The 26,130-nt window shown below is 41.4% G+C and overlaps 1 protein-coding gene across 4 annotated transcripts in view; it reads left to right on the top strand.

Annotated features, from left to right (window-relative positions):
- mettl15 (methyltransferase like 15) overlaps nt 1-26,130 on the top strand; it is an 81,592-nt gene that overhangs the window by 32,866 nt on the left and 22,596 nt on the right. For all 4 annotated transcript variants that reach the window (XM_053493418.1, XM_053493420.1, XM_053493421.1 and 1 more), the window contains exon 3: nt 19,953-20,089. In XM_053493418.1, the coding sequence (XP_053349393.1) occupies nt 19,953-20,089 (137 nt within the window). The remainder of the gene's footprint in view (nt 1-19,952; nt 20,090-26,130) is intronic.

The raw sequence follows: 26,130 nt of genomic DNA, 5'->3' as shown, positions 1-26,130 counted from the left end.
ACGGATGAATTATGGGAACACTTAGGGCTGTGTGTATGTGTGTGTGTAAGTCTGTCTGTCTATGCATGTCCTTCTTGTAAGTTCAGTAAGTAGGTTGCTTATGCCTTTTCTCCATTTTCCTTGTACAAATCCTCCCATGAGTTGATAATTCTATAGCGTTAAAACATGGTGTGCCCAAGGCCCATTTTCACCCCACACACTCTTTCTGCCCATCATTCTCCATCCACTCGTCAATGCCTCTTTCTTTTATGTCCTGCTATTAAACCACCGGAAGCAACTTCTCATCATGACTTCTGCTTGGGGATTTTGTCCCTCCTTCTAACTGCCCCCCCCCTCTCTTTCTCTCTGCCCATCATCACTCTGAGACAGGCATGTCTTCATTTAGCTCGGCTCTTTGTCACGTCCTAATGGCCTAATCAGCAGCCACTTCTTTGTCCACATCTACTGACGTGTAATATTCCCTTCAGCAGGGGACGTACATTTTTTTTTTTTTTTTTTTTTTTTACTTTCCTTCTCTCTTTTCCCCTCTTAAATTTTTGTATGTAGTTCAAGGCTTAAAAACACCCTCTCCGCCATCATTAGGGTTTAAATATAGGACGCATTGTTTACTGCAGGCGATAGCGTGGCACTCCTTGCTCGCTGCAAAGCCTCTGAAAGGAGCCGGCAGTCGACCGTGGCCTGCCGCTGAATAGATTGCGCTAGATCAGATTTGACCCTGTTTCTTTTGTTTTGCTTTGCATCAAAGTAGGCTGCTTGACACGGGCAAGACTTTTGAATCCTCACCCCACCTTTTAAGGATCAGGTATGGCCGGCGAAAACATCTTTCGTCACAATTAGTTGGATGGAAACCCGCTGGAGATAAAGATCAAAGTCAGCTGTTAATGTAGAAATGACACCATGTTAAAATGTTATGGCATCACAATTATTACTCAGTTAATTAGTTAATTAATTAATTAAAAAATACTCAAAGAGAATGCATCATGTAGCCTGTACGAGATAATTAATGACCGTGACTTCTGTATAACAGTATCCAGTTAATTTCAGCCTTTATTCGTTGTATACATTACAGCACAGTGAAATTCTTTATTTTTTGCTTATCTTAGCTTCTTGTTGGAAAATCGTCGTCAGAGCTCAGAGTCAGCTGTTAAACAGTGCCCCTGGAGCAGTCAGGCTTAAGGGCCTCGCTCAAGGGGCCCACGATCGGCAACCTGGCGGAGCTGAGCTCGAACCACCGACTTTCTGATCAGTAACTCAGAGCCTTAACACACTAAGCCACCACCGCCCAATGCATTGCTATAGCATATATAATTACGTGTAATAGCTATGCATTAATCATGGTTTAGCACACATGCTTTCTCCGAGACGCTGGAAGCCAGCCAAAGGCTTCTTCTCTAACTGCTGCACTTGCAGGAAAGTGCAGTCTGCCCCCTTCTGCATACCTGAGCCCACAGATGCTTATAATTTGCAAGAAAAAGAGAGCAGTGTAATTATTAGGATTTGAGCTTGCAATCTTATGAGAATAATGCAAATCCATTTTTGATCGCTAATCAGGAGCCTGGTTTTTGTAATATAGGTCGTGGTTTATGTAGTAAAGGGCCATTATTTGATCTTAATGACTCTCTGCAATGATCATTATGTAAGTTGCAAATGTGAAGCCCGATTCAGAGAATGCAGAGTCTACACAGAGGCTTTACCATCGACTATACAAGTGGTCTCCGATGTCATGAATATATGTACTGTACTGTGTGCTGGCCTGTCTGTGTTGCTCTGTAATTACACTGCCAAACCTATGTTAGAGATGTATCTAATAGACGTCGAACAAACCTTCCTTTCACAAAAATTTCTGCAACGCATAAACAATAGTAGACATCAGCGGAGATTGATAAAAAAATGGAAGCGTAGAAGCCGGAAGCTGGCATTGCATCCAGTGGTTGTGGTTTGGGCACTGGCTAAGAAAAGTGCTAATATTTTTTTTATCATTAAAGTGAGAATGGATGTCCTACAATAAACACATTAAAGTATGACATCACTGTTAATTTTTGCACATTGCTCTAATATTGCTCTGGAGGTCAGGAATGTCTGGGGCATGTGGCAATAACTTTCTGCAATGTGCCAGTGGTGTTGGTGAACGATTGTGTGTACAGTTCCCACAGACCGATGTATCTCTTGCGCAAGTCGCTGACAAGTTATGTATCGATTTCCAGATTAGACGTTCCACTCAGTGAATGTTCACGGGAACGACCGCCGTGGGCTCCGAGCCACCGGCTTTCCAGGATATACGGGCTTCTTTAAAACTTTTGCACCGTTGAAATGTTTTACTGTGGCGAAAGTCTCACCCCCATACTCAAAAGTCTTTTGTAAATCTCAATCGGTTTTATGCTTAAATTCAAATGATTAATTTTATCAAGTCCTGGTTTGTCTGGAACAGTCTCCTCACCATACGTCTTCTTTCCATGTTGATCAGTTTCAGGACTCAAAACAAGTCCTAGTATGTTATCCTATTGCAGAAAAGACATTTGTTTTTCATTTATTAATTTTTTTTATGTCTGAAGCCCAGTATAATCAGGGGTCTGCTGCTTGTCTTCCTAAACGCTCTCTTCAGCTTGCTTGCGAACCCGTTCCCTCTCTCTCTCTCTCTCTCTCTGATTCACAGGAGGCACATGGGCTTCCCCTCCTGAACCAGGACTACGCGGTAAAGCGCAGCAAGAAGTTGTCGCTGCAGGGAATAACATTTTAATGCAGGGTATTATCTATTCAGGCACCGCTCCACGTTCTTGCTTCATTCCTGATGAAGATGATGACAAAGGGATGGTACTAGTATGCCACGCTCATTACGGAAGCTTAGAAGAAGTTATCCGTGAATTCCCACTCCGGAGAGGGAGAAAAGTGCAAGCGGCGGAGTTATAATTCATGGGATGGGAATATGAGTCATACAGGCGATTTCTTTTACTTCACCTTCATATCAAAACATCTCATTATCAGCCGTCATTCATCGCTGCCAGACAGGATTGCAACTGCCCAGCTGCTCTAAAACTATCCGGCATGACCCGGTGTCACTCCGAGAGCCTCGGGAAGAGTGCGTGCATGGGTGGGTGCGTGCGTGCGTGCGTGTGTGTGCGTGCTTACGCTCGGCTACTCAGATGGCTGCCATATGTTTTACGTCCGTCTGTGTTGTGATGGTCATTGTCTCTGCTCGTAGGTTTAAGCATATGACAGTGTGGATAAGAGGTCCAAGGTGTCACGACCGCCAAGTCGACTTTCTGAACCCCATCTTTATTTAACATCGCGGTTGTGCCCTGAAACAAAGCGGTTCAAGCCTAGAATGCTGAAAGTATGCAAAGAAAATGCCAACCAGTCCCCACTTCCTCCCCAACCCCTCGCATAATGAAAAGAAATAATTTGTTTGCTCATACTTTTCAGCATAATACATAACCTTTCTAATGGCGCAGGCAAAGGTTTGCTGCTTTCGCAAACACAGCCTCATATTGTGTGCTTTATTTTGTCTCAAGGAGCATTTTTTTTTTTTACTGTAATTACGCTAAGCTTTAGCCGTTCCTTGTCATCGTGACGGCACACGTGTCGCAACCTGCGTATTGTAAAGAATTTCGGCCCTGGAGCGAAAGTTACGAGAACGTATTATGTTAATTAGTGTCGACTCGAAGGCGTGCACACACGCTCACACGTCTCTCACGCACACGCTTCAACAAACGAGGGCGCTCTCCTTCAAACATGGACTTGCACTTAAGGTCCAAATGAGATCTCTATCTTTTGTACGCAGGCACACACTCCATCCTGACTCGGCTCTCTGTCGTCTACAGAGAACGCTCGTGTATGAGTGTGTGTGTGTAGGTGAAGCAGTCCTCTCTGACAGGCCTTGACTTAGGACGGAGGTGGATACGCTCTGTAGATGTCACCGCTAACACCTAGTGACATGCGCGGGGGCGCCAACCCCAACATAAATCCCTTCCTCAGCCTTTCCTTACCTCCTCCTCTTCTTCTCCTTCCTCTGTGTCTCTAAGGACAGGCCTATTCTTCAGCCCAAAAAACCACCCCCCCCACCCCAGTCTCGACATTAGGTAGCAGCCCTCAGTTTATCAGCATATGAGCGATCGCAGGCCCTTAAAAAGAATTTACAGCCCTGACAAGGCAGTTAACCACCTGTGAAAACAAGACGATCGATAGTGCCGATGTATTTCAGTTTTTAAAGTTATGTCTTCCTTAGCTCCCTGGTCCTTCAGGGCTTAGCTCTAGCCCTCTGGAACCCTCTCCTTTTCTCTGATGTTCTCCTGGGGGAATAAAAAAACAAAACAAAAACAGCTTTTTACCAGAAACTTTCAATCTGCACTCTGTGAAAAGTGATTGTTCTGTCGCTCCTGGTTTCTAACGCGAAACCCTGGTCTCAGTCTGTGAGGTGTGAAAATATTCCCTTCCCGTATAGGTTTCTATAAGACCCGGTTGCTAAAGCCAAGCAAACAGTGTTAAAGAGTTCTCTGGAGAGGAATATAAAAAAAAAGAAAGAAAGAAAAACACACTAGCGTTTATTAATTTCTCATTGCTTCTGATCATTTGGGTTGTGCCAAGTGGAATCAGACCAGCTTTTGTGTACCACATCACTCATTTATGGCCCCGAAGCTGCCAGGAAAAGATGAATACAGTCGAAAGCAGACAACAAACACATTCATGGACTCAACTTGGCTCCGTTTGAATGAAAGATAATTACAGCTCCAGTTTGAGGTCTTTATATGATGTGTGTACACGAACAATGGAAACGTTTACCTTTAGGACGAAGTGAGGACAAAGAATTGTTATTTATAGCAACAAGACTTCAGATTTCGTGTGTTCACAGATGTTCGGGTGTAAAGTGTGTGTTAATGTTTAAAAAAAGAAAAATTCAAAAGGAACATTTGAACTGATACAAATATTCTTACATTTAAATACAGTGAAGTTTATACTGACAGCTCTGTTCTTACTTTGCCAGATTACTTGGCAAAGCTTTGTCTGCTTCCTGATTGGTATAATTCTTCCAGATGTCATACATTGCCTTTGAAGATAGCAACAATCCCTTTAGTTCAAATAAAAAGAACAGAAACGAAAACAAACAAAAAAGAACAACAAAACCAAAAAAGAACAAACAAAAAAAGATTTGTTTTTATTTATTATTTTTGTTTTTCTTAGTTGTTTAGAAATAAAAAGAAACAGCAACAAAAACAAAACAAAAAACAGCATTATTTTTAATAATAGTAGTAATAATATGTTTTTCATTTATCAGTTATTATTTTTTTTCTTTTTCTTTGTTCTCTTTTCTCGTTTTAAAAGAAACATCAACACTTATTATTCTTATTATGATTTATTATTATTATTATTATTATTATTAATGACAATAATAATAATAATAATAAAATCATTAGTAATAATAATACTTATTATTAGCATTAGTAGTAATAATAATAACAATAATACTTATTATTAATTATATAGTTTCTTTCTTTCTTTCTTTCTTTGTCTGTCTGTCTTTCTTACTTTGTGTCTGAAATCTCAAGTCATGAGTTTTGCATGTTTGCGCCCAGTTCTCTCCTGTACATTTGTCTCCGAAATTGATTTGTTTTTTTATTTTTATCTGCTTCTTCTGAATATCTAGATGAGAGTCCTAGAAACTCAGAGTTTTCTTAGCTATGGCAGCAAAAAAAAAAAGCAAAAAAGCAGCACTATTGCACAGAGTGTACCCATTACTGTATCTGTCAAGGCATCCAACTGTGTGCAACAGCGGCTTCTTGAAGCACACATGACGATGAGATTGGTGTGAGGTGATTTGACACTCAGACTGGATAGAGGATGAAAAGTTACAGGACTGCTTGAGCAGTAAGACAGAAAGGCAGACAGACAGACATTGCAGACGGGCCACACCTGGAAGTGATCTAGATCACAGGTGCTGCTTATGATTGTTCTTTATTGCCCTGTTAAATTTTAGAGTCAAATGACCCCTTTATTTTTTCCCTTTCTCACTTGAAGCGAACACACACACACACACACACACACTGTCTTGCTCACACAAATGTATACGCTCGCTCACATTCATTTGCATGCCAAGTCAAGTCACAAGTCACTTTTCAGTCTTTATTCACACTGACAGTGAGATGTTCTTCAAGCCCAAGCATCTCTGCTGCCAGATTTCAGCCCGTGAAGGTGTTGTTTTGTCTGGAGCGCCCGAGCCACGCTCTTTTTCGCTCTCTCTCCCCAGGCTTAGTGTTCACTGGCAGGGTTTAAGCCCGCTGCATAGTGCCTCGCAGACGTGCAGAGCACAGGAATGCGGTGTGATTTCGTCAGGTCCCATGATGGGAAAGCCTTTCCTTTTTAATGTATGGAATTCGAACGAATGCGTTACACAATTGGGTAACGGTGCGACCTTTCAAACATTCAGGAGCGAATATTAACCTCAGTCACGTTCCTTGCCATCGTCTGTAGGTCTTCTCAGATCCCATCCAAAGAACCGGTCAAGGGCAAGAGAGCACACGCTCCTCGGCGGCCTACTTCAGTGCTTGCAGTCAACAAGACTATTACAGTTTGGCAGAGCAATCGCCAGAAGCTTTTCTTGTATTTTGGCAGGCAAAACACCTTGTTGGCTGTCTAGCTTTCACTCTTTCTCTTGTTTCCTTGACTCTCTATTTACAGAGTGCTGCATTTGGCGACGATCCAGTTGCTGGCATCAAAGTGGTTCGGGTCAGGTCTTTGTTTGGTCGAACGTCATTAAGATTGCACACATCCACCAAATTAACATTCATCAGTCAAATATTTCATCAGCCAAGCCTGTTTCTGAAGGCCATCTGCTGTGACTTGTATGGCAGTTGCAATGAAGTGGGAAGATTTAAAAAAAAAAAATTCTAATAAAGTTTTAGGCAGCACAGTGGCTTAGTAGTGTCGCCTTGCGCCTCCAGGGTCCAGGTTCGATTCCCGGACAGGTTCGACTGTGCTTGGAGTTTGCACGTGTTCTCCCCATGCTTGGCGGGTTTTCTCCACATACTCGGGTTTCCTCCGACAGTCCAAAGACAATCAGATGAGGTTAATTCCTGTTCCCAAATTGTGTGAATGAAAGTGTGAATATGTGTGCCTTGCGCTGGATTGGCACCCCATTCAGGGTGTGCCCCTGCCTTGTGCCCTAAGACATCCTGGGATGTCCACAGGGTAAAGCGGTATAGATGAAGAGTGAGTGAGAATGTTTTAGGGTGCTCATTTCCATCATGTATAATTTAGCTTTATACCACAGTACGGTTAAATTCTCAATCACTGATCAGCCAGAGATGGTGTTGATTAATTTTCTATAACAGCATGCCTCCAACATTAATTCAGTTTTCTTATTAACCTCCTCTAATACATTGTATTCCAGCAGAAAACTAATGGAAGGAGTCTCCAGTGTAAGCCCTTTGCATAGACAGAGGTGAAGCTCAAACTTTTATTTATTTTTTTTTTTTACCTGTCAGAATCCTAATGGAGATCTTCGTGGTTATCATTTTGTTAATCCTAAATGCAAGATAAGTTAAGTGATGGAATGACTGTTTACACCTGATACAATACCAGCAATAACCAGAACTTCTAAAATAAGTTTTATTTTTTCTTTTACATATGTTTGCAATTATAAAAAGTGACAGTAAATTGATGTATTATGCATATACATCTTTAATATAAAATAACATTGTTTCTGAATGTTAGCTGATTGCTTTGCGTGATTCGTTTTAAAACACTTCCCTGTTATGGGAAAACAACAAGGCGGTAACAGTCGGGCCTGCTCAAACCACCCTATTGTGTGTGTGTGTTTTTCTTTTTTTTTTGGACCATGTTTTGTATTTCGTAGTTAATTCATTTTATTGAAATTGATTAAGGACAGCTGTTTGTAATAAGCAGCAATTTTCAAACCTCAAATCAAATAACTGTACTTGTCCAGTATGTAATTTTATCTGAAGGTACAAAAGTGCTACGTAGTCCTGAATAACCCTTTTGATCGCACCAGTCATGGATCAAAAGAGAAAGTAACATGTCGGAAGAAATGAGTTAATTATATATGTGCTTCTTTGACTTCTGTCAATCATCATAATGTGCAAATCTGTCACCAGGCACTCCTGTTTTTCTGATGGATTTGTCATTGGCTGGAAAAACTCGCTCTAGTTGTTGGTACTTCTCATGAGGGGTGTTCCAGACAAACACGGACTTGATGAAATTTCTTTTGGCTGAACGAGCGGAACGCCCAAACCTTGAAAATCGGCGGGTAACTTGTCTGCAATGTCCGGAAAAGATGCATCTGTCTGTGGGAACTGTACAAAGAATAATTCCCAAACACCACCTGCACTTTACAGGAACTCAGCTGAGAGTTATCTCCACATCCCCACCGTACAGTCCTGACCCCGCTCCAAGCCATTTCCGCATGTTTGGGTCTGTAAAGGAGTTCCTGGGAGGCCAGCGTTTAAGACGTGAAGCAGGCAGTCCAATCTTCCCTAAGAAAACATTCTACCTTGATGGTATCCAAGCACTAGGAAGACAAGTGCATTAGTGTAGGAGGGGATTATATTGAGAAATAAATGGAGCTTTTACTCTTATAACCCTGTTGTTATTCTGCACAATCAAAAGCCTTGCATTTGTGCATCGACAACCTCTGTCTTTTTTAACATTTAGTCTAGGTGCAGCAGGCTTCTCTGTAAATGCCAGAGTATGGGCAAGTTGTAAAGCCCGACTAGAAAAAAAAATAAATGAGCGCTCTTTTACCAGCTGCTTGCAAAGCAGGGTTTCCTGACAAACACACCGCTTGCTTTTGACACAGCTACACGATTACATGTAAACGGAATAATGTGCTGAACTCCTAATGAGGATGGAAAAAAAAAAAAAGGAATGAGGCACCCTTTCCACTCCTGTCCACTTCGCGCCATGGCAACCGAGCAACGAGGAAAAGCGATCTCGTTCCAGGCAATCTCTTTCCTTAATGGTGCGTTAGCTAGTGTAAGGAGATATTTTCAAAAGTCTCCCATTGACATATTAGACCCCCACACTGTAACTGAACTGGACAGGAGAGCCACAGGTAGACGCACTGTCTCTCATGTTCCCTACCTCCTTCGCTTATCGCTTGTGTGCAAATGAGAGACAAGAGATTTAAAACATCTCTCTCTTTCTCTCTCTCTGTTTCTCTCTCACTCTCTGTCTGGCTATGAAGAGGTCTGGTCATTGGCTTCAACACTAATGAAGGGTTTCTGACTAGAAGGTTTTTTTTTCTTTTTGGCATGGCTATGTGTTTTGTTCTAGGAGGTCAAGTTGGTGCATGGACGCTTTATATATATATAAAGTCTGGCATTCAAGCCACCTGGTCATATCAAGGCACTCTTGACTCTCCTGTTCCCTCTGCTGGTGAAGGCAGTAAATACAGTCTGAAAAGGCAACAGTTTCATCTACATCCCAACCACGCGTGTCAAGATGCTCAGGTCACGACACCGCGTCAGTCATTTTGCTTCATTACGCCTTCATGTAAATTGATGACTTTATGAAAAAGAGACGTATCCTTTCCTAAGACCTGTGGCATCCCTGATTTCTGGTCTCTGAAAGCATGGGGACATGGCAGAATTTTTCCCTCCACTGCCTTTGGCTCACCTTTTCCCCGCTTTCCCTGAGACGCATTGGTCCTGGAGGACCTGGGGAGCACGGCTCCCAATGCCGCTCAGCATGAAATATCAATGCAGATGACTCACTTCGACTTCAGTGTAAATCACCATTGCAAATGCCAAGCCCATTATAGCCAAATCCTTCAGGGAGTTGTTACGTCTGTTGCTGCCAGTAGAGAAAGGAGGTTTCTTAAAGGGGCAGCATGGATGCTTTTAACAGCGATGCCTTGGAGTGTTACAAAAAATGTTCATTTTTTTTTTATATACTTGGTGGAAAAAACACTGATAAGCAGGAGAACCTTTATTGAAGAGCTGGTTTTATAGAGCAAGTCAGACACCGAGATGCTATTTTGGGTCTGTTCGCTTGTTGCGTTTGATGCCGTGATGTTGCCCTTTATGTCACCAGGGATTCAGGCATCTTAAGGATGTTTTAAAGGATCTCATTTCTCCATAGTCTTTGTACTGTACTTCTACTTTTAGCCTCACTGGTTTGAATGGGAAATCCTGTGCCATTCTTTCTGTCATAGCATTTAAAGGTTAAAATAAAAGGGGTATTTGCAGACCATTGCACAGGCACAGGGGAGAAAGGATTTGTCCTGGTCTGCGAGTTACTCCAGTGGAACAGTGGAAGATGGAAGAGTGCCTAGTCATGCTGAGAAGCTCAGGTATGGCTTTGCCCAGGTGATGCAAGTGTAAGCAGATCTTTTCAAATGTGCCCCAGTGACATTTAAGACCTGAAGCTGTAATTGAACTGGGCTGGAGAGCCATGGGTAAAATGTATGCTGTCTCTCAGGTTCCTAGTCCTCCTTCACTTTGCATGGCACTCCTTCACAATGGAGATGATGTGTTGATGCTAGAGGGGTATTTAAAAGAACGCAGAACCACTATAAAAATAATAATAATAAAAAAAAAAACACAGAAAGAAAGAAAACCCCAAAACCATAATTAGTCCTCAAGGCCTTGCTACATACTGACCTGGTGAAATGTATCCCTCTACCCCAAAGACAAATTATACCAGTTGAGGCACCATAGAAACGAGAAACCTTTTTGGTATGGCACTATCATTGTAACCAGCATTGGATTTTAAAATTTGGTGGTTTATTGGATTATCTATAATAAGCGTATAATTAGACACTTTCTAAACAAAAAAAAAAACCCAAAACATTACTCCAGGATTTGATCTGACCACCATTAGCTTTGATTACCGCTCACAATTTGGTGGTGTGTGAAAATTATTCCTCATGTTCCCAGAACCACACTTTCACAATTTGTGTCCTGGAATATCCCTGTGCTATCAGGGAAGGAACACTCCATACACTCCAAAACCTGGTCATTCAGTACATTCAGGTCAACAGCTAAGTTTATTTTATTGCCACATAATGTTCCTGAGCCTAGACCTGAGGAACTAAAGCAACCCCAGATCATAACACCGCCTCCAGAGGGTTGTACAGTGGACCCTATGCATGATGTGTACATCATTTCAGGTACTTCCCTTCTTACCCTGACGTGTCCGTCACTATGAATTAGGGTCAATCTGAACTCCTCAGACCACATTACATGATTTTTCCACACGCCAAAGTCCAAACTTTATGCTCCTTATCAAACTGATGCCTTTTTTTTCTTTAATTAGTCTCACTAACAAGTGGTTTTCTCATGGACACACAGCTGAAGTTCACAGTTCAGCACTATCTTTATGTCTCAAGACAGTTGTTTGTGAATCACACCTGCACCACTTTTCTATGTTGTCCTAGATAGGATACATATTTGGTAATGGGTTATATGACATAAATGGCAGCGGTCACATCCGCAGCTTTTTTCCCAACACACACCCGTCTCGCTGTCATCCATCATCATCGAGTGCCGGGGAGGCGACACAGCAACGGTTTAATAGATATTTGATGATGATCAAGCAGACTTGGAATGGCATCTAAGTAGTGTTTAAATTCCAGAAGTAATCACAGTGTGCATTTAGTGTGTTCAAAGAACAAGATGGGGGGCCACTTGTATACCGTAAGGGTAGACCTTTCGAATCTGAGCAAATATCGTAAATTGTTCAAGCCAGCTTTGTGATGTGAATTAGTCCTAGTGGTCCAACAGTTAATGTTCTGATGTTGATCAGAAGGTTAGGAGTTCAAATCTCGGATCTGCCACTATTGGATATGCCGCTCTTCTTACTGTATGTTCGGCTCGTCTCGACTGTAAGTCATTTTGGAAGAAGGCGTATGCTAGGTGTATAAAAATAAATTCCTCTTGCCTTTTTGACAATAGAGGATTGCAACCAAGCATGCAGTTTTCCTGTTTGTATTATCGTTTTTCAGTTTATCTTTTTTTTGTATATTCATATTCTTCTGTTGTATTGAATGGAGCGTCAGGCGTGCTGATGGTACTGGTTGTGACTCATCATGCTGGCCCACTCTCCCTCCCCATCTGCTGCCTGAGTCTCAGACACGAGAGGGAGACTCAGCCTGCCATCGATCACCTCCTCAACCAGCTTGCACACACACATGCACAAACACCATACACACATGCGCACACACTTCTCAACCGACGTCACTATCGATCCCCATGCTTCTTAACATCTAGTTGTTAAAAGAAAAAAAAAAAAAAACCTTAACTGTAGCAGCGTGGCAATGTGCAACATGGTGGAAGAGGCCAAAGTCCTATTTTTTTTGTGTCTGAAGTGAAAAGATTTAACATCCATAAACCTGGACGTGCGTCATCTCTTCTATTTTTCACGATGCCAAGACATTTATTTTGATGTATTTATGTGTAATGACACTTGAATCAACAGCCCTTAAGTGAGTCATCAATTGGACAGTAAGATTGTGGCATTCAAGCAGAAGACAGCACAGGCAGAAAGTGTGTAATAGGAAAGCAGGTGGATGAAGAGATCTGTTTTAAAACGACAGTTACACATAATTTTTCCTCTTTTTATAGATGTTTTCACAGCGTTAGAACGTCATTATCCGTTCAATCGTGCATTTTGATCCAGAGCAGATTTGGGGGTTATGGCTTAATCATATGATGATATATTACCGATATTTGCCTTATCAACCACTTGTACTGAGAACACTAGACCACCCTGAGTCACATACCATTCCATTGCAGCCCAGCAAAGAACTAATCACGAAGACCTTTTGCACCTGATGTTATGACGTCTCTTTGGCTTTTCCTCGTCCCTTCCATTTCTTGATGCCAGCGCCAAGACCCAAGTTTGAAACCAGTCACAGGAGCTCTTTCAGCAGGAAAACACATCTGATAATGTTACATCATTTTCAGAAGATTCAGAAGGTCCCAGGTTGTGCATTGACAGAAGCTCCAAGCTTCTGAATCCTCTAAATCATCTGAAGATGACGTTGTCCCTGTTGGGCCCTTGAGCAAGGCCCTTAACCCTCAGCTGCTCACATGTGTAATAAAATACAAATGTTAGTCGCTCTGGATAATGCTTAAATGTAAATCTTTGTTTCATTTCAAGTTGCTAACATAAGGCTGAATTCCAAATCCCTCTCTAACTCCTGATCAAGGGGACTACTTGGTGTGTGGAACAAGGGATTCTGCACCCTGCATATAGCACATTAGCTTTTCAGTTTACACTGTTTGGGATTTAACCCTGAAACATTTAGTTGGCTATTAATTAGAAACCTTGAAGTGCCAGCATTATTTTATGAAGCGTAAAGTACAGTGTATTCCTCACCATCGTCTCATTTGCTACAGAAGCACTGAATGAGCTAACACCAACGATGGCAAATGCCACTAAATGCAGGAGGTATCGAATACGAGCCCCCCAAAGAGACTTCCCCCAAAACTCAAAAACTGTCTGGTAATGCTCCAACTGAAATACTTTTCAGAAAATGCATGTTTTCATACCTCAAACTCTCTTTATTTCACTTTTCCATCAAATATGCCCTTTTATAATGTGTATGTAAATGAGCTACTGCTCAGCCACACCTCTCCAGAGAACAGCAGAGCTGAGAAACAAGCCAGGAGGGGAGTGGGGTGTATCTTCTTATGAGGTCACAATAGGGGGGAAATCTACATGGCTTGAAAATAGGGAATGTTTTCTCATACTGTTTGTTTTCATTTGTCCACTTACCCTCTGGAGACCCATCTGAATGTCTAAAAAAATGACTAAACAGTCAATTCTGAATAATATCGTCGTTTTTTTTTTTTTTAAGGAAGAAAAAAGTTGAAATCTATTTCTCTGCATGCTATCTAGATTTCGAAATTGTCCCGGTGATATAAGAGGTCATAACGAAACGAGGCAAAGGATGTGACAGTTTCACGGTTGCTATGGACACTGTGCAATAAGGGCAGTCTGACCTCACGTAGGGGAGCATAATGAACAGCACGTATGTTTATTGCATCAGTCGGCTCCGAAAGATGGTTTATTTAAGAGACGAGAGAAAGCTGGAGCAAGGATCAAGGAAGCAAAATGAGGAACATCTATCACGCAGGTTCTGAGTGCCGTATCTTCTGGCTTTCGATCGCCAAGAATTTAACTTCCTAAAATGTTTAACAGCTGCAAACGAAGAAGGTAGCAACCTTCACATACACATACGCAGACGAACCCGTACACGTGTCCGGATCCCCTCCCAGAAATAAATACTTGACTGCAATTAAATTATAACTCATGCCACGTGACATCCTTTGGATTGTCCCTGCAGTGTGGACACAACGATGTAAGGACTTGTACCCATTAGAAGTGACTAATTGCGTGGAACTCTTGGCCTGTGCCGGCTGCCTGGAAGGATTTTGCCCGTTTCAGAAGTTAATCATCGTATGATTGCATGCGAGCACAAAAATAGCTTTGTATGTCTTGATTGTTTTCTCTGAACAGCAGCCATGCTGAATGGGATCGCTGTTATGAGAGAAGGTAGCACTTATTAGAATGTATGTAATGTATTCAAGGATTAAACTTCTGAAGAAATAATAACCAGGAGATGGTTTCACTACAATGGAAAAACAAATTCCGCTAAGGAGTACAATTAAACTGAAGATAGAATTTGCAATAAAAATAATAAATTCACTTCTTAGTGATGAAAAAGGTAATTGGAAACACTAAAAACATGGAGGAATGCCACACTACTTCTATACTATAAACAGAGGGATATTATTTGATGTTACAGAATTAGGAGGCATGGTGGGTATAGCACGGTCACCTTGGATCAGGGGTGTGAACATTGCCTCTGGTCTGCGTGCATTGAAGGTGCATGTTCTCCTTGTAAACTGTGGGCTTTCCTCTACATGCCCCAGTTTCCTCCCATAGTTCGAAGCCATGCAGTGTACACTGACTGGCATTTACAGATTGCCCGTAGTGCATGAAATGTAATATAATTTAATTATAATTCTTGGATTAGATTTATTATAATTTCATTGTGGTTAGCAGTGTCACCTTGCACTGCAGGGTCTGGGTTCGAGTCCCGCTTCGGGTCTCTGTACATGGAGTGCATGTTTTTTCTTTGCTTGGACATGCAGGTTAAATTAATTGGTTAATGAGCGCGAGTCCTCCTGTATGTGCGCGTGCCCTGCAATGGATTGGCACCTAGAATAGGCTTTAGGCCAGCCTGGCACCTGGTATATGCTCCAGCGATTGCTTGACAGACAGTTTCTATTTAAGTGATTTCTTGATTCAGCAGGTTTGACAGTGGTATGGCTGCAGATCAACTCCTGCTATTCGTTATCACCCAAGCCGAGGACGGGTTCCCTGTTCTCAAGGTTTCTTCCTATTGCCATCTCAGGGAGTTTTTCCTTCGCCGCCATCGCCCTCGGCTAGCTTATCAGAGACAATCTGATCATTTTGATTCAGACACATTTCCACACATTTCATACACATTTAAAAATTTCTTTTTCAATTTTTGGGGTTTCGTTGAGGAATTGCTGGAGCCGATCCCAGGTGCCAGTTGGGCCTGGATCCTATCCCAGGTACCAATCTATCTATATACATACACACACTCACACGCTCATTCACACACTATGGCCATAAAAGGCTTGTCTGGTAATGTTCTAGCAGTTGTTACTCTTGTGGTAGTCTCATGCAAATAGTCTGAAGATTTGCATCTCATTTCTGTAATCATTACGACGGCCCTGTGTTTATCCCTTGACCCTTATTCGCAAGTATTAATTTACCAGTAAAAGGGGGACGAAATCTGGAATGAGATATCCACAAAGCACGTACGGGTATAATGGTTGGGTGTCCACAAACTTTTGACCACGGATAATGTATGTTCCCTTATCATAAGTAATTGTTTAAGGTCTCAGTTGGCTATTTGCCAGAATCCAGTCGCAGTGACATCAGATGGCTTTCCTCAGACCTCTACATGTGACAATAAAGGATAACGCTGACATTCAATACAACCTTTGCTGTTTGTTGTTTCCCAATACAACAACGTAAGCCATCGACAGGAAGGAAGGTTAATCGCGGTGAGAATATGGAACTTGATTGAGTTTTTTTTTCCCTTTTTTTCATTTCTCAAATCGCATTTAATCAAATATTGATTCATAAATGCTTACATACAGTATATTAAGGTATTAATAGTAGGCAGAAGGCACATCTCCAGCGTGATGGACTATTACATATTTGATTATGACCGTTATCTTAAGGGCTTGGTCAGGGTTCAGTACGGCTTGCCATACATCATAGCGAAAAAGAAAAACAAAGTCAAGAAAAGGTGGATTGTATCAGGTGGTTCATAGAGCATTCTTCAAAATTGCTCTTCATAATGGATCATAGTGTCGAAACATATGTCGAATTTCTTGTTTAGTATCGAAGCGCAAAGATTCACATGAGCTGGGGCACTTACAGTAACAATCCTTTACTGAGATGTGTGTATCTTTAGTACTATACTGCATATGGTGACTTTTTATCACAGAAGAAGCAAGTATACTAAGCACAGGTTTTTATGTCACCTGTTCACCAGAAACAGAAATCATAGCAATTCTCAACAATTCTTAGTATAACAAAGTGTAGTAGGTACTTTGTCGCAGGTGGTAGGTGAGTTGTAATGGTTCTTAGACAGTGCTTGACATTTACATTTAGTCATTTTGGCAGACGCTCTTATCCAGAGCGAATTACATTATCTTATTATACATCTGAGCAGTTGAGGGTTAAGGGCCTTGCTCAAGGGCCCAACAGTGGCAAATTGGTGGTTGTGGGGTTTGAACCTGGGACCTTCTAAACCGCAACATTTAATGGCTTATGGAACTTGAGTATCACTGGGGTCATGATGAAAACGGTCTCTAAATAGATGATAATTAATACAATTTCATATTTTCTACGTCGATAGTGCAGCCATCGGCCGCGAGATGCACATGCGACGTAAACAAAGTTAGCCGACCGCTATGAACTGTGGAATTCCATCGTTCTCAATTTTGGCTTTTCGTAACTAATGTGTAGTCAATTTTTAGGTGATTTAAGACAGTGGTTCTTAACTGCAGTCCTGGAGGACTACCTGTTCTGCACATTTTAGTGTTTTTCCTGCTTTATCACACCTTGTTCAATTAAGGGAAGGCAGTTAATTAGTTGATTAGTGCTGGGAGCTGAGAAAACACTAAAATGTGCAGGACAGTCGTCCAGAGTAGAAAACTACTGATTTGTGGCATGTTGCATTACAAAGTCTAGCGATCAAGAACCGTCAAGAAGTTCAACAAGCTTTGGCAAAAAGTCTAGGAATTTGGGAAAGTCTCTTATAATAATTGTGTTTTTAAAATAATGCATAATCGTAAGAATAGTTTGAATCAGGGTATATGTTAATGTTATTTTAGTTAAAGGGATTGCTACTCCTTTTCGTGGTTCGTGGCTACTCTACCCTAAATATTAACGACCCATCAGGACACATTAGTGTTCACACCGTGCGTGACCGCCTCCAAAAATGGTTTGATTAATCCGATCGCACTGTCTCTCCCAGCCACATTTGACCCACGTACACTTGTACTAAGTGCCGTCCATCTGTATTTGGATCACTCGAGACAAATGTTACGATTTGAGCAGGGCCAGGACTCTCTCTCGGAGCCACTGTTGCCAAGTTATGCAAAATGTGATGCAAAACAGGCATGATGGCAGCATACTTAGGACAATTTGTTCCTGTGCATTACGCACAAAGTGTCAGTCACTTGCTGATCAGATCCGTACAACCTGACCTGGACCTCGGATAAAGGTCTCGGTTACAGACTCATCATTAATTCTACAACCTGGGAGTGTGAGTTCTGGTTCACCTGAGAAAGAGAGAGATACCAAGAATCTGGAGAGCCACTGAGTCAGTTGGGGGATATCCGATCCTGTGTTGGGATTTTACTTTTCAGTTTCATTATAGGAGGTGTCTCAAAAGTTTTACATACATAAAGGAAATAAACACTTCTGAACAAATTATTTTGTCCTTGGTTTATATTATATACTGCATATTTACATAATCTTTCTTCAGATAATCTCACGAATGCCTCCGGCAAATGAAGAACAGATTGGCCATACACTTCAATTCATCACAAGTGGAGAGACGACTCCATGTGTGCTTACAAAGGAATGTGTATTATGTAGACGAATTTCTTTGTACATAGTGTTTGACAAAAAGTTTTGACAATTGTCCCTGCCTGCAGAGACTTTTCAGACAGCGCCCATACAGCGCGAGGCTTCGGGGTAGTGTCGGGCGCACGCAGGACTATCTCTTAAAACCCACCAAAGCATTTTTCAGCAGGAGAGACCGTGACTCATGCATCGACTTTTTTTGGAGGATAAAAGAGGACAGCGTGTCTGGAGCGCTTGAGTGCAAGAGAGTGAAAAAGCGATAAAACGGGTAAATGCACGAATACAGTTTGTAACCTTTTAGAGCGAGCTTTTCACACCGGCGTTCGCAGCACCGGGCAAGTCATCGTCACTTTTCAAATCAGTTGTGAGATCAGAGTGACACTCGTCTCTGAAGCAGACATACATTCCGTTTTTGAACTCGACAGCGTTTATTTGGGATTCTAGTAACCCAGGAAACTCCGGGGATCTTTTCCATGTTGCGAGAATGGAATCGACTCGATCAAATTCATAATTGACGGACGGATCAATAAAAGCCAATAGCCATTAAAGACACAAAACACTCAGTTTGCTTCCCCGCTAATGACATGCCATGGTCTGTGATACCTCTCTGGGCTTGACTTATGGGCAGTTATTAGTCATCAAAGTGAGTTGGAGGGCTGCATTTGTGATTATCCCAAGCTGTAATGTAGAAGTCGTATGGAGGATTGATGCTACATAACTGTATACATCTATCAGTCACAACATTAAAACCATTTACTTAAAAACAACCTAGGATTTGTGCTCCGCCTGTGCTACCGGGGTGGCCCTGGCCCCTCTGTGGGGTCCCTCAAGACCTCTGGGAGTGTACTATAGTGTCTGGCACCAGGACATTGCGTGCCCATGGATCGGGCCTGATTGTGACGTTGATGGAGCTATTAGTATGAAAGGTGACGCTTTGTAATCTGATCTGTTTGAGCACAGTGTACAGAACAGTAGGTGAGTTCGAGAAGAAGCCTTGAAGTGCTGCTGCATCGCTCCCTTTAAGTAGAGATAAAGGAAAAAGTTAATCTTTCTAGCACCAGTGTTTAAGTGCATTGTGGGTAATATAGAAAACTTGCAACCAAAGTGAAATAAGATCAGTGTGTTGGTGCGGGAAAAAGCAACTCAGAATTCAGGTTTATTTATATATTACTTTTAACAATCCTCCATGTAACAGTGTGGTGTTTGGTCAAATTTGCAAGTGTAACAGGAAATGTTGTTAACATGAACTCCACCGTGAAAAACGAAATAATAAAATTCTGTAAAAAAAGAAATTATTTGTATGAACTATAGGTGATTTTGCATTGATTATACGAGGGGCGTTCGAGTTAAACCGGGACTTGGGGTGAAGCCTCAAGTCTTACGAATGACCATCCGATCTTAAGAGTTGATGGATAACTTGTCCCCAACTTGCAAAGAGACGCATTTGTCTGGGAACTACACACACACACACTTGCACATTACAGAAACTCGGCTGGGAGTTATCACCACATCTCCTGTCCAGTCCACATGTTTGGGCCATTAACGGAGTTCCTGGGAGGCCAGCATTTCAAGCATGAAGCAGGCAGTCCGATCAAAGCTTTCTATATTAATGGTAACCAAGCACTAATGAAAAAAAGTCCCGGTTTGACTTGAACACCCTTTCGTAGATTTGGTGGATTTTTCATAATAATTATTACTATTTTTATAATAATTACTTTTCATAATAGTTAATCATGATTGTTCTTTTTAAAGACTGGCTTTGTTATTACTCTGTTATGTCTTTTATTTTCTTGACGCAGGTTGTCTTAGATATGACCTTCGGCGGTGGAGGTCACAGCAAGGCCATCCTGAGATCTGTCCCAGACGTGACTCTGGTGGCTGTCGATCGTGATCCGGTGGCGTTTCGCTTCGCACAGCAACTCGCAGAGGAATACCCGTGAGTTTTTTTTTTTTGCCTTCTCATTAAAAAGTTTTACTTGTTAGATTTGTGTCTTCGGTTTCTCGCTGGGGTCTTAATGAAGGTGCGATACCAACTTCGAATGTCATATTATGGACAAACCTGTAATTATGGCATGATGCCGCTATCATTAGTTGTTTGTATTGATTGATTTTTCTTTTATATATGATGTTAAAAGTCCTGTGCTTTCTTCCTTTCTATGCGAAGCAGTCACTGTGATAGCTCTAGACAGTTTTGCTAGTTCGAGGCTGCTGCGGACTTGATTAAAAGCAAAGCGCTAACAACGAAGCTGCGGGTTTGCGTATTCGACACCGGCATCGCATTTATCTTCTTTACCGAAGATAGACAGACCATAAGTCTTTTCCTTGTCTTCACGCCCACCCGAAGTCTTCTTCCATCTTCTGCGTCTATCCCTTAACTAGCAGGCAGGGTTGCTGTGTTTGCAGAGATTCAGAAACCCCACTCACTCCCACGCTCAGTAGAGAAGCCCCGATGCCTCATTTGTCAATGTGGGCCTAAGGCTTCAGTGACAGGGAGAGACGCTGCCACCCACGCAGGTTCTCCCTGCTTTCAGCTCGGGGGAGAGGATGATGATGAGAGAGAGAGAGAGAGAGGATGGGAAAGTGAGCTGAGAAATAGTGGTTAATAAAGGGGAGACAAGAAAGAGAAAGGCGTTCAGCCTCGTGCGAGCGAGGGAGTATGTGAGGGTGGATGGAAATGAGATGTTCCTGATTCTGCAGCGTGGGTAGAGAGCCTTCTCTTACGTCGATGCCGGGGAAACCTGTCTCAGGGGAACTGCTGCGGCTACAGGAACACGTGAAACAAGCAAGAGGGAGGGGCGTGGGGGGGGGGACGCCGGATGAGAGGAATATTATGACAAGGTGTTCCATCAGCAGCTATGTATACCATGACAATCGAGCCTCAGACACCCACTCGTGCAAGGAGTGAGAGGAGCTGAAGAAAACTAGCAAATGTGCGCAGGCCTGTGTTACACATCCCACACACCCCAGTCTTCTCTTCTCTTCTCTTCTCTTCTCTTCCACCTTCTCTATTCCCTTCTCCATCCACTTCTCTTCTTAACCCCATCACTTCCTCTTCTCATTCTATTTCCTCTTTCCCCATTCCCTTTTCTTACTTCCCTTCTATTTACTTTCCTTTTTTCCTTCCTTCTTTTCCCTTCCCGTCCGTCTCCATATACCTTTTTTACATTTCCCTTTTCCTTTCTGTTCTCTTTCCTTTTAGTTTTTCTACTTTTCCTATATCTCCTTCACCCCTCTTCTTCCCCACTTCCTCTTTCTGTCCCATCTATTTACTTCTCTACTTCTCCTTTCACTTTCTGCCCTTCTCCTTCTTTTTTCCACTTTTCCCTCACTTTTTTCCTTTTCTCTTCCCTCATTTCTCTTCCTCTCATCTTTGTCCTTTGTCCTTTTTCCTCCTTTTCCTTCCATGTCTCTTTTCCTGTCCCTGTTCCTGTGTCTCCTGGCATCCTTTAACCTGCCCTGTCCTCTCCTTATTCACCACTTTAACCTCAACAGATTCAAAAGCACTATGCATACACGTGCGCACGCAGACACACACACACACACACACACACACACACACACACACACACACACACACACACGTCAACTAAAACAACCACGTCAGAGATGACAGCAGTACCTTCTGTCCCGAGCCACTTCAGCACTTACTATGGCACAGTATATGATGTGTGTGTGTGTGTGTGTGCCAGAACCATGTAATGTTTTTATAAGTGACAAATACCAAATGGTCCAAATCCAATACAATGTATCTCATGCAGCTTTTAAATAAATGCAGCTGTAAGTCTTGTGCAAGTGGTTAATGTTTTATTTTGTGATTTTTCTGCAAATAAAGCCTTTTCCAGCTCCTCCATTTTTCAAGGTCAGGAAAAAAAAGGAAACTTGTTAGAGTTCAATCTTCCAGCAGCAGACACGGCCTCTTTAAAGGCAGTGCGCCCTTGTCCTTTGTATATGTCTTTGTCTGTGTGCTTGCTTATGATTGTGTGTGTGTGTTGTGTGTGTGTGTGCCTGACAGGACTTGTTCTGTAGATATTTTTTTTTCCAGCATTCCCCTGTTGAAAGCATCTCGTCAATCAGCATCTCGTCTTTGACTGCAGTGACGTAGGTGCGGTGTCCGAGCAGGGCGGTACAGGGGAAGGATTCATGCTTGATTTGCTTAGTGAACTGCACGTCTCTCACATTCGACACACACACACACACACACTAGTGGATAAAGCTGCATGGCGGTATCTATGATGTAAGCATGCTCGTTGGATAAGCTGTAAAGGCCATCATCAGGAACGAAGCAGTTTCTCCTTTTCAGTACGATGCACATATTTTATTAATGAGTAATAATCCTACAGCAGGTTTGGTGCATACAGTGGTCACATAACATATTCATGCTGTCCTTCAGCAGCAAACATCTCTAATCCCCCCCTCTGTCTGTGCTCTCCTGCTCACTGGCTGCGAGACGAGAAATGAATTTGAGGACAACCGTTATGGATTGGTGTTGTTGAGACGGTCAGGGGGTCACGTTATATTATGCCAGCAGGAAATTGTTGCTTTTCGATTATTCAAAGTGGATACTCAAGCATGCATCCGGCTTAACAGCTTACAGTGAAAAGCTCCTGTGTGTGTATGTGTGTGCGTGTGTGTGTGTGTGTGTGTGTGTTGTTTTTTGCCAACCTGCAGACAACAGCAGAATTATTCTCAGGTTGTTTAAGGCAATAAGGTACTTCTTTGCAAGTTCATAATTCACTCTGTGAAATGTGTGTGTGTGTGTGTGTGTGTGTTTTGGGTAATGTAATGGACCTCAATGTTTTCAACTTGTTCAACTAATGTTTTTTAGCAGCAGTGGGTAATATTTTTTTTGTCTTTAAATCACACCGCATCAGATGATTTTATTAACCTTGTACACACTTTCTGTAAATAGAACTGATTTCCAGAAATGTAGAAATCAATGAATGTTAATTTTTAAGAAGATATCATTAATAATCCGACATTCTGATGAAATATTTTAGAGCGTTTGCTATTTTAATAACAAATGGGAATCCTGCATTTTCTAACATACTATTTCCAACTTAAGACCATTAACACAGTTTCTTAATGTTTAGGAAAAATATAGAATCACTGAAAGTTACAGCATGTAAAAATATAACTCACTTTCTAAAAAGTGTCTAGTAAAGGTATTTGGTTACTGATTCATTAAAATAATCAGCAATTTCTATTGTAGCAGATCCTCTGTTGTGGTCAGTAATGTGCTCAAGGTAGGCTTTATTATGGCCCTTCCAAGTCATATTTTAATTTTCTTTGAAAAAAGGATCAAGAATCAAGTACACTGCCATAAATAAATAAATATAAAATGAATTAAAACAAAATTGAATTAAATTAAAATAAATAAGTTTGCCCCAAGCAAAGAAAACAACCAAGGAGATTTAAGGTAAGAACTTCCAACACATAATAAAAACCTGAAATAATCAAGCCAAGCTGCCAATTTCATGAAAAAAATATAAACAAAAAATAAATCAGGAATGAATGAAATGTGAGATCACGTCACACGATTGGTGAAGTTGCAGCGTACAAAAAATCTTCAGTAGAATTCACAGCTATGTTCAATGAAATACAGTGAAACCTTGGAATACGAGCATAATTCGTTCCGGAAGCGGGCTCGTATTCCCAAACACTCCTAAACCCAAGTAGAAATAATGGAAATTCTAATTATTCATTCCACAGCCCAAAAAAATAACATAAAAATAAAAATAATTAACACAAAATATAAAGTAAAAATAAAACAAATTAACCTGTAAAAATTAAAATAAATCGCGACAGGTAAGTGTTTCCGTTTATGCGCGCAGGCACTGAGTGTGTGTGTGCACGTGTGCGTATTTCTCTGTCTTGTGCTGCGGAGTGTGTGTTATGTGTTCGCATGCGTAATTTGACACCGTGCCGGTTCACACACTCTCTCTCGCCTTAAGTGTGTTTGTGCATGTGTGTGTGAAGCAGAGAGGGGTTGCTTTACACACACACACAATGTTTCTTATACATGTGTTTCTTATACGTGTGTTATAAGAAACAGTACACGCCCACTGTACACACGCGCTTTCAAACTCAAAATAAAATGTTTTACACACACACGTGGTCACAGTGTTATTGATGTTGATTATACCATTAAGAGACGTGCACTAAGACCCAGCAGGAGAGACGATTACCCACAATTACAAAGCACAAAACAAGAAGCGCATGCGTGATACATGATACTCTGTAGTCGTAAACCAAGACTTGCTTGTTTTCCAAGTCAAAATTTATAAAAAATCTTTGCTCGTCCTGCGGAACATCTGTAAACCGCGTTTACTCGCAATCCGAGGTTTCACTGTAGTAGCTTTTCCACATTTATAGTGTGCCAAAAACTCTAATTGGGATTGGGACTAAACGGCTTTGTGTCCATAAGAAAACACTTGTTGGTGTGACTAATCAGACAAAAGGCAGATTGGAGCAGAGTCCAGATTGACCCTATTCGTGTCGCGGTTGTAAGGGAAGCTTATGAAGTGATCATCATGCAGTCATCATGCATACTGGCCACTGTACAAGCCTCTGGAGGCAGCGATATGATCTGGGGTTGCTAAATTTGCTCAGGTCTAGGCTCAGCAACATTGTGTGGCAATAAAATGAAGTCAACTGACGACCTGATTGTACTGAATGACCAGATTATCACATAAAACTTATGTGTGCACACATTAGGGGAACAAACCACTGATTAGAAATCAAAACTAAGTCAGTATGATGTGTCCATGAGAAAACGTTCACAGCTAACAATGTGATGTAGGGCTTTTTATTTAAACAGTTCAAAACTATATATATATATATATATATATATATATATATATATATATATAATGTAGCAGAATCCCATAACTCTGCATAAAATCGGCTTTTTGTTTCGACTTTGCACTATTTGGACCATTTTAAAATGATGCTACAGAATTTAAATTTCCCATTAGTTCGTAAACTTACCAGTTCCCAGGTCCCTTAATATTTTTCAGAACATTACAGTAAGTCCCCTACATACGACCGGGTTCCATTCCGAGAGCTTGTTCTTAAGTCCAATTTGTTCGTAAGTCCGACAGACGTTGTCTAGGTACTAGGATACTAACACAGTTGGCTACAGTATAAAAATAACATGTTCTAAAATCTTGTCCTTGTTCTTTAAAATGGTGTCGATGGTTAAACAATTCATTTTAAAAGAATGAGCAACGTCTGCCATCTTTTCACCATCATCTCCACTATTGTCTCCAATAGTGCTTTGGAGCTTCTTAGCAGTACCAGCTTCATCCCCGCTGCTTTTATGCTTACTTCCAGACTTCCAGATATTGTGTGTATATAATGAACTTACTGTAGTTTCTTTAGCTTTAGATACATTTTTTGATGAAAACTTAAGCAGAATTTACTTTTTTTTTATTTTATTTTATTTTTTTTACTTGATCCTAGTATGTGAAGTGTTGGTGCGTTTTTCTCTCTCGCCAGAACCATGTGTGAACAATTCAGGCAAACTGCATGCTGTTCTTACTGCGTATCTTTTTCTTTAAATGACATCAGCTTCGTGGGCTGCACAATTATAAATAGACCAGTCCTTTAAAGCAATTAAAATGCTTTATTTGGAGCACACGTGCATGCATATGTTCTCACGAGCACGTATTCTCCTCGTCTCCAACGACGATTGCGTGTTTAATAATCTCAAAGCTTATTTGAGTCATTTATATTAGATAAAGAAGTTAAGAATTTTAGTGTCATGCAAAATCCTTTATTGTATCCTTTATTGAGATGTAAAGATGTTCAAGTTGAATCTTGCACTACATGAGAAGGAAGAGAGGAAAAGAAAGCAGTTTTACTATAGGAAAGCCATGGAAGTGTGAAAGGACTAGTCTACAGCTTCGGTTCAAGCTTTGCTGATTGTACCGTCAGTGACGCATAGTTTTTTTTCGTGTTGATAAAGGATGCACTATG

The sequence above is a fragment of the Clarias gariepinus genome, chromosome 3 (assembly GCF_024256425.1).
Source record: "Clarias gariepinus isolate MV-2021 ecotype Netherlands chromosome 3, CGAR_prim_01v2, whole genome shotgun sequence".
In the NCBI taxonomy this organism is placed as follows: Eukaryota; Metazoa; Chordata; class Actinopteri; order Siluriformes; family Clariidae; genus Clarias; species Clarias gariepinus.
Note: the sequence above shows the minus strand (reverse complement) of the source record. Positions and strands in the feature narration are given on the sequence as shown.